This window comes from Numida meleagris, chromosome 5, assembly GCF_002078875.1.
Source record: "Numida meleagris isolate 19003 breed g44 Domestic line chromosome 5, NumMel1.0, whole genome shotgun sequence".
NCBI classification, from domain to species: Eukaryota; Metazoa; Chordata; class Aves; order Galliformes; family Numididae; genus Numida; species Numida meleagris.
Window position 1 is genome coordinate 3,184,653 of NC_034413.1, and position 13,994 is coordinate 3,198,646.

The 13,994-nt window shown below is 49.1% G+C and overlaps 1 protein-coding gene across 2 annotated transcripts in view; it reads left to right on the forward strand.

Annotated features, from left to right (window-relative positions):
* CTBP2 (C-terminal binding protein 2) overlaps window positions 2,689–13,994 on the forward strand; it is a 59,066-nt gene continuing 47,760 nt past the window's right edge. Inside the window, exons 1-2 of one of the 2 annotated variants that reach the window (XM_021400380.1) lie at window positions 2,689–2,950; window positions 13,805–13,964. In XM_021400380.1, the coding sequence (XP_021256055.1) occupies window positions 13,907–13,964 (58 nt within the window). In that variant the 5' untranslated portion in view covers window positions 2,689–2,950; window positions 13,805–13,906. Of the gene's footprint in view, window positions 2,951–13,804; window positions 13,965–13,994 lie in introns of those variants that run through there. The other variant, XM_021400377.1, reaches the window with a different exon arrangement.

Here is a 13,994-nt window from a genome sequence, read left to right on the forward strand (position 1 = left end):
GGCCGGCCCGCGCTCAGCCTGGGCACTGGGGCTGTCTGGGGGTCCTGGGAGCAGCGAGGGGTCCCGCTGCAGGTAGGCAGCCCCTCCGAAGAGCACCCGTGAGGGTTTTGAACTTTCGTTAATGCTAAGTTAAGCCATGTGTGGCTCTCTTTCGAGGAGTGTTGGCCTAACCGGTAAGGACAAAGTAAATAGCATTCATTTCCTGCTGACCTTTTAACACCGACAGATGTTTTCTCTTACAAGTACCATAGGCCACTTCAGTCACTGACCTCATCAAGTGAGCTGCTGCCATTTTCTTACTCTGCAGTCTCTAATGCTGCTTTTATAACTCACTTTGCTGAGGCCCGCCTGCAGAAGGGGGTCTCCCGCCTCAGTCAGAACCCACGCTCCATTTGATATTTTTGACTTTCTTTACTGTGGATGAACCAACCACTTCCTCCTCGTTTTTGTCCTCAGTGGAGGATGGCAGATGTTTCCTCTGATGGGCTCTATCAGGCTGCCTGAGGGAAATGAGTTTCCCTTTGTGCTGTTTTCCCTAGCAGTCCTCTCACAGGTTAGACTTGCAGCCCTGTGGCTGGAGCAGTAAGTCCATCGCCCTCGTCTGTGTTTGTGGTTGTTGAGGAGAATGAATGGGGTCCTGGAGTCACCTTCAGGCTCAAAAAACGAACATTTTTCAGTGCCAGCACTGAGGATTCCACCAATAATGTTCCCTTCAGTGCTTACTGCAGGACCAACCTGGCACCTGCTGGCCTCTGCGGCCTCGTGGATCTTCGTCCTGCCCGAGGAGTCAAGATCTTAGTCCCATCCCCAGGCTGCACTGCTGGGAGATCACCTGGGTGTCGCTTTTTTGCCATGCAGTCTTCCCTCCTCCATCTCTAGATCTGCTGCTGCAGACGGTGCTGAGTGGGAATCTGTGCAGGAACTGACGCTGCTGGGGAAGCACGTGTGGTAGTAGTGAGTAGTAAAGCTTGCTCATTCCTGCTGCCTTTTAATTTGCTTTTGGCCAAGGGATGTTCAAGTCTGAGCATGACTTGTGTGTCTAAGATTGTCAGAGATGTTGAGTTCATCCAGGAGACAGCTGAGGGAAGTTTCTCTGCTGTTGGTCCCAGACAGAGCCTGCCTTCTTCTGCCAGTCCTTCATGGAGGGTGTTGGGACAAGCTCTGGAGTGAGGTAATGGAGGAGGGGGAGGTGGTGGCAGGCTGATGTCCATGGCATGCATTTGTTTGAGATTTTCACATGTTGGTGAGGAGCCTCTTCCCAAAGTTGGCTTTGCAGCAGTGTCTTGTCCAGCGGCGTGGAGCAGCGTGAGGTGTCTCCATGTCTGGGATGAAATAAAGCACAACTCCGATGCTTGAACACCAGTTTATTGGTTTTGCTGCACAGCGCACACCTGGTGTTCCTGAGTTAGTGGCATTCAGTTTGAAGTGCAAAACCTTCAGTCTTCTTTCGGCTTCAGGTGGGGGGCATCAGAGAGGGGAAAATACGGTGTGATGATCAGTTATTGAGTTATTCCATCTGGAAAGGGCTGTATGTTAATTTGAGGTTTATGGAATTAGCCTCGAAGACTTTAATACCATGTTGAATTTAGGTCGATGGAGATCCCCAGGTTGGTTCTTAAGCTTTTCTGGCCTTCTGGTTTTTTTTTTTTTTTGTTTTTGTTTTTTTTGCATTCTGTCTTCATTTTAGTGGTCTCCATACATACTTAGCTCAGAAGTTTTATTCATGAGTTGTGATTTCTGTCCCAAGCGGTGGGTTTATGCAGGACAAATAAGGAGAAAAGAAAAACTGTGGCTCAGATTCCCCTTTTCCTATTTAATTAAAAAGAGAAGTATGCAAAATCTTAAAAATTCCTGAGTATTACTCAAACATTACCATCTTTATAGTTTCAGGTTTCGAGAAAAATGACTCACAGGCATTTTTAATACAGGATCGCTCAAAATAGAGTTGAGTATGATTCACGCTAGCAAATTAAGACAACAGAGGCAAGCAAAAAGCCTTTAACCTGGCATTTGCCCTTTCCGATGGATGTGTTATAGGAGGGAGGGCTGAGCCTTCCCTTCTGCTCATGGTGTCCAGTGGTGCAGGCAACAGCATGCAGGGCAGGGAGCACTGTCAGCCCCAGCTCGGTCTGTCTGGCAGGTTATCCACTGGGGGCTTCCTGAGCAGGTTGGATAAAATGATTACACCTCTGAATGGTGGGAATCCTGCCTACCTTGTGTATTGATTTTTATCGGTCAGTGTAATTAGGCTATGCATAATTGTTGTAGGCAATTGTGAAGATCAAACTTTAGAGTCTGAAGTAGAGGAAAGCAAAGTCTGTAGTTGGGTGCCTTTTGCAAAGCCACCGGCCTTTCACTCACCAGCATTCAGACTCGAGCTTGTGTCCAGCACTGGGCTGGTCTAAATGTTGAGGTCAGTGTGGCAAGAGAGATGTCCCATCTACAGCAGTGTGCTGCCTGGAGGGACTCAGTAAAAGAGGAGCCAACTCCTTTGGCTCTACCTGAAAGCGAGGAGCGTTCACAAAGCACGCTTGTAATACAACCCTTGTGAGAAGAATTGTTTAACAAATAGCCAGATAATCTAGTTTGCCTTTTCTGCAGTGTTTCAGTTTGCCCTGCGCTGGCAGTCGGCCTTTCCCAGGTTTAACCTTGCACAGAAGATTTTATCTCGCGAGCCAGCGGAGACGGCTGCTGATTGGGGAAAACATCACCAACTTAGCAAGTGGATTACTGAGCAAAATCGATTTTATTTGGTACATTTATAGGCTGAAAGGCAACACAATAGTGTCTGCTTTGCTTCCACGCCAGCGAGGAGGGAGCGCCCCAACCCGTGTTGGAGCCCCTGTGCGCTCCTGAGAGGCACCCGCACGTTTTGGACCACGTTCATCGCCGACGTAATTCTGATGGCATCGTTCTGGCTGACTGAGCAGGACCTGCAGAAACGCCTTAGGTAGACGTGCTGGTGTCTGTTTGGCAGCTGTTTTTACTTACGTGTTAAAGATTCTCTGCGCGCGATGGGAGCGGAGACCTTCCCCGTGCTCCTTGCTGCTCCTTGGATTGATGTATGGTGCCTTCCCTCCTTTTTGTCAAAGTGTCCTCTGCTCCCGAGATAATGCAATTGCTATGCAGTGCCGTGCAAATACTCTTCTGTATTTGTATCTCTTTTCTATTTAATTATACTGTATAAATGTCCTCGGTAAATTTGATAAGTTGGGTGAAGGATATTGATTTTTGAGTCTCTCTCGTGCAGGGCTCCTTGCAGCAGCAGCAGCTGTTCCCCAGGCCTATTTCCTGAGTAAAGGTTCAACATTTAAGTATTTTCAGGATAACAAAGGAATTTCTCTCCTCTCCTTGTTGAGCTGCTGATTGTGGGAAGAGAAAACATTCGTGTTGGGTGGTGTTTTTTTAAGCCTCAGACTCATGTCATCTGTAAATGCAGGTGGGAAGGGAGATGGAGGTGCAGAACAGAGCTATTGCCTTCGTTGCCGTGGATAAAGCCTGCTGCCAGCTCTGGGGAGAAATGAGAGAGGGATGCTCTGGGGCTGGGCAAGGCCTGGGGGCAGCGGTGGGATCCCCACTCCCCTTGCATCCCCCCTGGTGCAGGGCAGGGGTGTGGGGAGGCAGAGCTGGCAAGCACGGTGGGTGGGAGGAAAAGGAAGAGGGCACTTAGAGGGTTAAAGCAGGAGGACCAACAGCCTATTTTTGACGGCAATTTTGAATGTGAAGTGTCACCGATGTTAAAAAAAGCTCCTGGTGAATAGCGGGGAAGATGCGTGCAATAGTGGAAAGCCAGCTGCAGCTCTTTGAGCCGGCCGCTGCTGTTCGGGGGAGGCTGTGAACACTTGGGTAGTGTTAATGTTTTAATTTTTCTTTTCTCAGCCCGAAGTCTCCCTACCCAAGGGAATTCCTTTAAACCATGCTTAGCTTTCAGCCTCTTAAGATATTTTTGTTCTTCAAGTGGAGAGGAAGGGAGAAATGTAGATATTTGTGCACTTTCCTGTCGTGCCCGCTCTCTTTTCATTCTCTTGGAACATAAAATGTTTTCCTTTCCCTTTTTTTTTTTTCCCCCCTGAAAATTAGACCCTGTTTTTTTCTATGGCTAATTTCCATCTATTCCTCACACAGGATTTTAGCCTTGATCTGCAATGCAAGCCTGTGGCTGTTCTTCCTAAAAGTTTGGTCCCACCGGGGCGCTCATGATAAATCCTTATTTTCAGTAGCAACTGGTCTTCTGCAGACATCCCCTCTCGGAGCCACCTGGGTCGACAGCACCATCACCCCATGTCTGCCCCCAGGACAGGCCGTGGGGCTGCCACGTGTTCTCTGCTCGCTGCACGGACACCGGAGGCTGCGGCACCGCGGTCCCTCGAGTCAGCGATCCGCAGAGCGATGCGTCCCCGAGCAGCGGCCGTGCCTGCCCATTGTGTCACCAATCTGAGCATTAAAGGGACCCCGAGTAGGTGTTGCGACAATAAACCATAACAGCTCTATAGGAGCTGTCACAGTTCATTGCATCAATAATCTGTGCATTAAGGAGTCCCGAGCAGGCCCTGGCACACAATGGGCCGTTACGGCTCCAGATGAGGCTGTGCAGATTTAGGTCAATAACCCAAGTGTTGTTGAGTCCCAAAATAGCTGCGAAACAGCAAACCGGCTCCTAAGAAAGACGCATAGATTATGCAAACCTGTGGTGGTGGCAGAGGATGCTCTGACTTACTGCCAAAGGTTAGTGGCGGGAGAATTATTTCATTTTATTTATGGCTGTTATCTAAACCTGTCTCCGCTCGCTCCGCTCCCTCCTTCCCTCTCCTTTCACCCCTCTGGAAATTAAACCGCGTGAGCGATGCCGCGGGAGCAGCAGAGGTGAGATGCAAGGCAGGGAGAGGAGAGTGGCTGGGGAATCCGAACCCTTCGCCTCCCAAAGCCATCCCTGTCCTCATCCCCAGTGCTGGGCTCTGTTCTGTAACCCTGGCAGCTCCCACCGCTGCCCATCACTTCCCCAACCGAGGCCCTTTTGTGCACGGGCTGTGGGGAGAGGAGTGCCTCCAGCCAGGAAGGAGGGCCGGCTCACATTGTGGGAGCATGCCTGAATGGAGACGTGGCCTTGAACTCTTGAACTCTTTTTTTTTCTGTCGAGTACAACAACTGCGTACCTGAAAACACACACAGGACTTACTCAGATGGAAGGAGGTTGTGTAGTGGGAGCAGATCTCGCATCACAAGGAGCAGGGTTTTCCACATTTCCATTCGGAGATCTTCGTTTGAGATTCCTCTAGCAGTCAGGCAGTGAAAGATGAATTAGCCGAGCTGCTGAAGGTATTACACGTGTTTCCCCCTTCAGAGACTTGTTAGAGCACATTTTCTTCGCTGATAGGAGTAAGTGTTACAAACAAAACACAGTTTTCCCCTTTGAATATTTCTTTACGCAGAGCATCATCTACATAAAAAAAAAAGAGTATGTTAAGCAACACGAATAGCTTCGGGCTATTTTGTTTCATGTTGCTAAATAAGTCGATGCAGATGAGGACTTTTTATGTAAGAGTGACTTGTAAATATAAGCATTCCGATGAGAGCAAATTACAACTCCGAAAATCTCCTGGAGATAGTGGAGTGTTGCTGTTCCTCCCGCTGCTCCCAGACCAGGCAGAGCTCCAAGGGCAGGCTGTGTTGGAAAAGAGCTTGAGATGCACTGAGGAGCACGGGATGTTTGTTGCATGCAGGGCAGCTGGGTGCTGGTGGGGTCTGCTGTGCCTGCAGGGCATCACCCTGGCTCTCCTGCTGAGCCAGGTCCTGAGCTAGTGGGTGGGGGTGGTGGCATCCCCATGAGATGGGCCCAAGGAAGGCGTCCTGTGTCACTGCCCGTCTTCACGTAGGCTGTGAATGAACTGATCCTGACTATGGGAGAACTGGGAAGTTGTGAGTTAAGGGCAGTATTGCGGACTTTGAGACACTTCAGTTGTGCACCCTTAAGTCTGGAAGCGGGCCGTGCTGCCAAGGGTGCAGGGTGCTGTCGTGTTTGGGTCTGACATCAACCCAAGGTGCAGCAGCTTAAAACTCAGGGAGCAAGGTGTGCCCTGTTGGGCAGGGACAGGGGCATTTTGTTCCCACTGTGTCCCATGTCTTTGTTTTCAAGGATGCACTCATCTCACTGCCTCTTTTATTATTTCTTTCATTTGGGAGTAAGACAGAACCAAGGTCTTGGAAGGCCTTTTGCTCCTTTTGGTAGTCTTGCCCTTGTTGCCTTCACTGCTTTGAGCTTGTAACCTGTTGGCATTTTGGGAGTGTGTACTTCCAATAGGACAAGAGGCAATGGCCTTAAGTTGTACTAGGGGAGGTTCACGTTGGATATTAGGAAAAATGTCTTCTCCAAAAGAGCGGTGATGCACTGGCACAGGCTGCCCAGGGAGCGGTGGGGTCACTGTCCCTGGAGGTGTTCCAGAGCCATGAAGATGTGGCACTGAGGGATGTGGGCAGTGGGCATGGTGGGGGTGGGCTGGGGTTGGGCTTGGAGATCCTAGAGGTCTTTTCCAGCCTTCATGATTGTATGACCCAGCTATTTAATCAAGTTCTCCACTCTGGGGCTCGATGCTCTGGAGCCCCAAAATGCATGGCCACCACCCTCCCCGCCCTGCCTGCTTCTGTCCAGGGAGCAAGGAGTGCTCTGGGCTTGGAGGACTGGCAGCACAGCGTGGTGATGGGGAATTAGGGAGCTCCACGGGGGGGTGTGTGTGTGCGGGAGAGGCGTGGAGGCTGGAAGGATGTGGCTCTTGGCCACATGAAGATTTTGGTATGCAGCTCATGCTCAGGAAGTTTGGCCACCCTGATTACAAACATACGTGTGTTTGGAGATGGATGCTGAGATATCTGTCTCTTTCCTAATTTGATTTGTATTTAGATGGAGGGAGGAAAAACACCAGAGTGGGGAAGTGGGTGGCTTCGTGTGGTTTCCTAGCCAGCAGGAGCTGAAAACAGCTTAAAGCTCACATCTAGGAGCACGGTGGGATCGAGAAGGAGGCATCCGAAGGTAAGTGGCCTTGCCCTGCCTCTTGGCAGTGGGGAAGTTGCGTTTGCCTTTGTTCAGCTCTGCAGAGGGATGAGCTCTCCGCTCCAGCTCCAGGGCTGGATGGCTGTGCTGAGACTCAGCCTGCAATTTTTATCCGTTCATCATTTTCAAAACATCAGAAAACATAAACCGCTGCTTGTGAGAGCAAAATGGATGAGATTCGCTGTGTCGGAATTAGGGAGGGGAACGAAGCGAACTGAACAAAACCAAACCTTGGAGGCAACAATAGCTGTGCACCAAAGTGTTTATATAGCCAGGACTTCTTATCATAGCTATTTCTTCTTATTTTCCTCTTGTCCTTGCTCTTGCTTGCTCATCTATATACAGCATATGGAAAGGTTGAAAAGTGGCAATTACTAAATGAGAGCAGACAGAAAGGGTTCTCCAGCAGCTCCAGATGGGGGTTAGCAACGCTGTTCCCAAGCCGTGTGCTTCACTCCGCAGTATGAAATGCCCTCTAACGGCCAGATAACCACATAACTCATCCGGCGTTGGGCAAACAGGCGTTTTTCTAGGGGCTTCTAGTCTGGCTGTGCTGATTTTGGTGCGGTACTGAATAACTGCTTGAGCAGAGGAGAGCTTTTGGATATCGAGATGTAAGACAGATGAAGGCTCGCCTGTGTCCGGCGTTGGGTCAGTGAAGTACAAGCAATCTGAGAAGGCTGGCGGGATGTGGAATGAGGTTTTGTTTTTCAGTATGGCAGGGACCTTTGGAGACTGTAAGATTATTTCTGTATCTTTTTCTATTTTAAATTGAAATGTTGAAGGTAGTTGCCCAGGCCGCTATGTGCTGTAGTATCGGAGTGTGCACTATCGGTGGCAGATACTTAGAAAAACAGAGTAAGAGAGGCTGAAGGAGGCCCGTGATTAATTAGCAGATGGATGAGGCCATCTCAAAGCTAAGTGGATAATTTGGGTTCAGCTCCTAGTTATTGCTCTGCCCGGTGCCGGGCCCCTGCGGGCTGTGAGTACGGGATGGGCAGAGCATCGACCTGCTTCCCTGATGGCAGTGGGAGAGGTGGCAGTTGTCCTTACAGCACTGCTGTCTGTTTGGGCCACGTGTTTGTGCTGTAGCTCTAGGAGTGAGAGGAGGGCAGTTCTGGTATTTCCTAGCTGCAGAGCAAGGAGAGAGGAGCTGCAGAGGGCTGTTCCTACCTGCCAGAGAGCACTGCTGCATCTGCTGGGAGACTTCTTTCCTCAAAGCCAAGAGTGTGTTGCTGATGGGGAAGAATAAAATTAAGATAAAAAACTGAAAAAATGAAATAGAAACAAAAATCCAAGGGTCTCACTCCCTTCCTTTTCATACCCTGGCTGTTGTGGCAGTTTGGGGGTTGTCATTTCTCCAGGTCTTCACAGTGTCGTCCTGGCTGCAGGAACCCAACCTGGAATGGAGTTTGTAACCTGCACTGCAGTTCTTAAAGAAACTTTAAAAAAAGAAAAAAGAAAAAAGCCCAGATTCAACCGAAAACCTAACTCATGGTTTATGCATCATTGAGATGGACAGAAAATGCTACAAACCCATATGTTTTGTTTTGTTTTTTTACATATACATGTATAATTGTAATTCTTCTTCTACTGAGGCAACAAGTAGCTTTGATAACACGGAACAGGGGTCCTCCCCGTGACTTAAGGGCTCAGAGGAATGCAGGGTCAGGCCCTCTGTGTCATCTTTGAAGCCTTATTATTTAACACAGTCTGTATCTTGTTGCATAATGTTTTAAGATGTGGTCTCCATCTTTACGCAGCGTGTTTAATTTAGCAGCAGATGTGCCGGCTCATATGCCGTTATGGTACATTTTGTTCACTCATATAATAGGGAGTTTCTCAAAATTGTTACCACTTCTTCAGCACTCCTACGGCGTGATATTCTCCTCTCTGTGCGGTGAAGAGCAGAAGAGCTCTTTATTTCTCCATCTGCAGGTGCTAACGTGGGAGTGCCGGCTCGTCGCGGAGCACGCCTGACCTGCCGCATTGCTTTTTTGGGGGAAAGGCAGCAAGCTGTCAGAGGAGGACAAGGACTCGGTCCTTAGGTTTCTGGGCACTGAACAATCAAGGCACCTAGACAGAAATTGCTTCTCGCCACCCACGGAGGCGTGCAGGCATTCCCACGGAGAGGCCTTAATGCAAAACATCACTGAACGCTTTGCGGCAGCAGAATCATACTAATAACTAATAAAGGCACTCCAGCTAATTAGCAATGGTTTTGTAGCAGGAGACCTGCCCTGGCTGTTCTGAGGGTGCCGAGGGCTCTTGGGGGGGTGCAGCCTTGCGCCATGGGTCGCTTCACAGCTGAGATTGTTTTCCTACAAATTGGGAAGAATCCTTTTTCTTGGTGTCCTGTTTCCCACATTTAATGGAGCAGGTGAAGCCCAAGCGTCGGCCACGCAGAAACTGTGTGTTTCCTCTTCCCAAGTGCAAAGGGTGACATCCCTCTGGCATTAAATAATAATAATTATTTTAACCCATATTTTATCCTTCCTAATGAAAGTCTATGTTTTTCCCTCATCACCCGTATAAATGTTTAATCCGTTTTTGGCTCCTGCTGAGCTATTGTGCTTAACGGCATCTCGACACTGTGAGCTCCACGTGTTGTTTTGTTGTCTCTTTTCCAAAGAAAGCATCCCAAAGGAGGATCTGGGCAGGGATCGAGTGGTTGGTGTCTGTCTTTCCTGGCATCCCTCTCCTCCCTGCAGCTCTTCAGAGCTGGGCACCCCCTCAAGGATGCACTGCGGGAGCGGGGAGGAAGGATGACTCAAAGTGTCCCTCCTGCATTGTGCCGCCTGCTTTGTCCGCTCCCCACCCCTGCCATTATCTCTGCATGTCTCCTTTCCTTTCTCCACATTTCCTTTCTTGCACCGAGCCGGGCTGCCCTGCTGACATCTGAAGCCTCGGGCATGGCCCCGCTTGAGTCATGGCCACGCATGGAAGCTTGGGCACTTCACAGCCTCAAGAGCTGCTCCTGCGCTGAAACCTTAGCACGAGTGATATCCAACTGTGGGAAAGCAGATCTTAATGTAAAGGTGGCAGGGAGAGCTCACTGTGGCTCATTTCAGTGTTACAGACTGTTTGGTAATCACAGAATCATAGAATGGTTTAGGTTGGAAGGGACCTTGAAGCCCCTCCAGTTCCATGTATCTGGGATTGCCCCTGCTCGAGTGCATCACCTTGCACTTGGCCTCGTTGAACCTCATTAGATTCACATGGCCCCACTTGTCGAGCCTGCCAGGACCCTTTGGATGCCATCCCTTCCTTCTGTTGTGTCAGCTCCACCACTCAGCTTGGCGTCATCTGCAAACTGCAGATCCCACTCTGTATGTCGTTGTTAAAGATGTTGAAAAGCACCAAGGTGGAACCCTTGGAGGAGGTGCTTCCAGTTCCAGGAACCTCTCCTTTCCCAGAGCACAGGAAAGGGGCTGCAGTGTCATCAGATGGTTTGGGCTGAGTTTTCCGTTCCCCTTGTTTAAGTAAGGCTTTATGTACCTAACATAGACATGTGGAAGGATGATTTGCTGTTAGCAAATGGGAGATTTTGCAGGTCGTGGGGTCGTGAGTTTTTGTAGCGGCGAACCTCTATTTGATTGATGCTGTATTTTGCAGAGGCTGAAAAACATGGGTGGAAAACGTGAGCAACAAGTTTCTGGCTCCAGCAAGGGCCTGGGAGCATGTGCATGCAATTTACAAGTACACTTGTATTTAAAGAGGAGTCCCACATTGAAACAGATGTTGCCCCTGTTTGTGCTGCGTACCCCTATGTTAAAGGAGCGTTCAGTGAGAGGACCTTGGAAGAGGAAAGTCACCTCTCTAATGCTTCTGTCCAACAGAGCATTTTATTTTGGAAAATCACCTTTCCTTTCTTTCCGTTTCCCATCGCAAGCAGGACAAATAAGCCCTGGTGCAGCTCTTCTCTCATTTTCTGGCTCATGGGCTGTGGTATTTGACAGGCGGTATTAAGAAGCTATCTAAATGTTACATCGGGATGAATTTTTTTTGCTAAAACATTGCATTTAAGTGCATTCCTTCTTTAAATAACTAACTAACTGCTGGCTATCATCGTGTCCGAGGGTTTTCAGGAAAATTTACATTTTGAAAGACACTGTTGGAGGCTAACACGGGCATGCAATTACTGTATGTAAATCACTTCACTTGTTTCCTAATCTCGCTAAAGATGAAGTACAGGTTTTTTGTGCATGCCTCTCTCTCGCATTCCCTTACACAATGAGGTTTTCTTGTCTTTTAATTGCCGGCCGTGATTTCTGTCCTGCCTCGCCTGATGGTGTTTATTTTATTTCGGAGGACATTTAGCCCCGTGGCTGCTTCCCAGTTGGGTTGGATGGAGAAATCGCCGAGGGGAGATTGAAGTTGGGAGCGCAGCTAATTGCGTCCTCCCCGCCGCAAATGGAAGAGCTCTTTTCTACGGCTCCGTACGAAGGCTGGGCAGCACCCGCTCGCTTTGCTTCGTTTCATCCAGCCCTGCCAAAGCCTGCTCGCCAGCTCCTGCTGCAGTTTGAATAAGGCTTCGGAGCTGCGTGCTTTTTTTTGCTGGTCCGTATCATCACGGACACCTGTCATGTGAAGATGGAGCAGTTAGAATCGTTAGGAGGGAGCTCGCTCATGGGCGTTGTGTTAAGCTGTGCGGGATTCTGCAAATACGAGCGGCGACTTCTGTAATTGTTACTAGTTCCTTTAGAGGAAGTTCTCTTTTGGGGAGTAATATAGTGAGTTGAGATGGCAGGAAGAAAACTTCAGTGGGAGCGTTTGTCCATCAGGAAACCCACTCTGTCAAAACTAAATACGCTTTGCGGATCGATTTTGTGTGGGGGGAAGAAAGAGTCGCGGACACAGCGCAGTGAACCTTTGGAGCATTTCAGAACAAAACAGCAACTTTTTTCTTCTGAAGTGACTTTTTTATAACCCATTGTTTCTCCCCGGGGGTGGGCTGGGATGTGGTAGAGCTGAAAAGCCACGTGTCTCCATCTGAACGCTGGCTGCAGACGTGCTGCCCTTGTGCTAGGTGCACTAACAGCGTAATTCCTGTTGTACAAAATGTTTGGGCTGTTGCAAGCTTCTGCCTCTGGAATGGAAGTTTTCTGCTTCTTTTAAAGCGTGGCATTAATTATTAATGGCAGTGGGAATCATGCTCTTTAGCATCCCTATGTTTAAAAAAAAAATCAATTAATTATTGCTATAAATCTCAGAGATTACGCTGCAGTTGTGCTGCTGGGAAATTGGCCATTAACTACCAGGAAATCGCCCATCTTCCCTGAGTCAGAATTCAGTCGTACCAACACAACCGTTTTCCTTTTATAAATTAACTATCAACGTGATGCATAATTGATAACCATTTATAATAATAACAATAATCTCCATGAAATTGTCATCTCGCTCTGCAGCGGCTTTGTTAGAGCCCTCACCCCGGCGTGCGCAGCCCAGCCCTTGGGTTTGTTAACCCGGAGGCTTTCGCTTGCACATTCCAGGAGCTGCTGCAGAGGGGTAAACCCACCAAGGGGACTGTGTGACTGCGCTGCGGGGATGAGCTAAGTGCTGCTGGTTGTGCTCTGCGGAGCAGGAAGCGGGAGTCGATGTTTCCAATGAGGACACCACTTGACTTAGCTGCAGGGAGAGTGGCCGAGGCTTGCAGCTGGGTGCAGATGGCCACTCAGGAGAGGATTTCTCGCTCCTCGTGCCTGTCTTCCCCTCCTGTCCTGGTAAGGCCTTTGTTTCCACTAGTTCTGCTCTTTTGGCGACGTGAAGTGGACTTAAAAGGGTGGTGCTGGGAGCAGGATGCATCCCTGGAGAGCTTGTAACTCATATCCAGGCATCTGTCTTTTTAAGATGTCTGAGAGGATGGCTTAGTATTGAGTTGCTGGCTGTATAATGTAACTCGGTAACAAATCAGTGCGTGCTGCGTTGGGCTGTTGGAATTCAGCTGTCAGCGCGAAGTCTCTTCTCCTCATGTCTTCATTCATTGACACGACTGCAGAAGTTCTGTGAAAGGCTCAGCCCTGAGCCTTGTGTGCAGCTGCTGGGGCACGTGCTGTGCTCGCACCTTCGGGGCCGCAGCCCAAGCCCGGCTCCGAGCACTCAGAACCTTCTGTAGGAACCAAGGCGACCAACCTGAGAGAAGAGTTTCAGGTTCTTCCTCTGTGTCACTATCAAGCAGAAGACCCTGCAACTGTTGTCCCTTTGCAGGGCATTTCTTGAGAATGTCGAGATGTATGGGTTGCTTTATTTCATTGCATTTAAATGTGTGCATACTAGAAAGCATGAAGGGTCAGGCCGTGGTGGCAGCTGGAACGTGCATCAAGGTCTAGTTGCAAAGTCAAGGTCCATTGATGACTTCTGCTGGGCCAGGCTTAAAGAAGACATGAAAGTGGCTGTATGTACGTCTGTGTGTGTGAGAGTACTGGCAGAGCAAAAGCTGCTTTCCCTTTTTTATGAACTCCGTAATAATCTTTCAGTATCTGTGAGCCTACAAAATAGCTTAATGGATTTTGTCTGCTAGGAATAGATTTTTAAGACAGAAATAAAACTCGGAAGGCCAGGCAGCGCTTTGGCAGTTCTTTTGTACAATGCTGGGTTTTCTGATCCCAGGGAAGATAAAGGGGCTGCACGCTTGGTTGGCGGTGTAGGATCTGGAGGGACGCAGGGCTGGAAGTGCTAAACCCACAGCCTTGGCTGCAGAAAGCCTGCTGAGCTGGGTGGGTCGGAAATCCTATTTACCAGCTCCTCTCCTCTCGACAGGATCGATACTGGCGGTATGCATGCCGACTCCTGTGAGTTTTCCTGAGTTCCTGGGGGACTGCTTTGCTTTTTGAATCAGAAAGTTGGAAACTACCATCAAGAATGGCACTTGTAGATAAACACAAAGTCAAGCGGCAGCGACTGGACAGAATTTGTGAAGGTAAGAGGATATTCCGGCATTTCTGTGAAA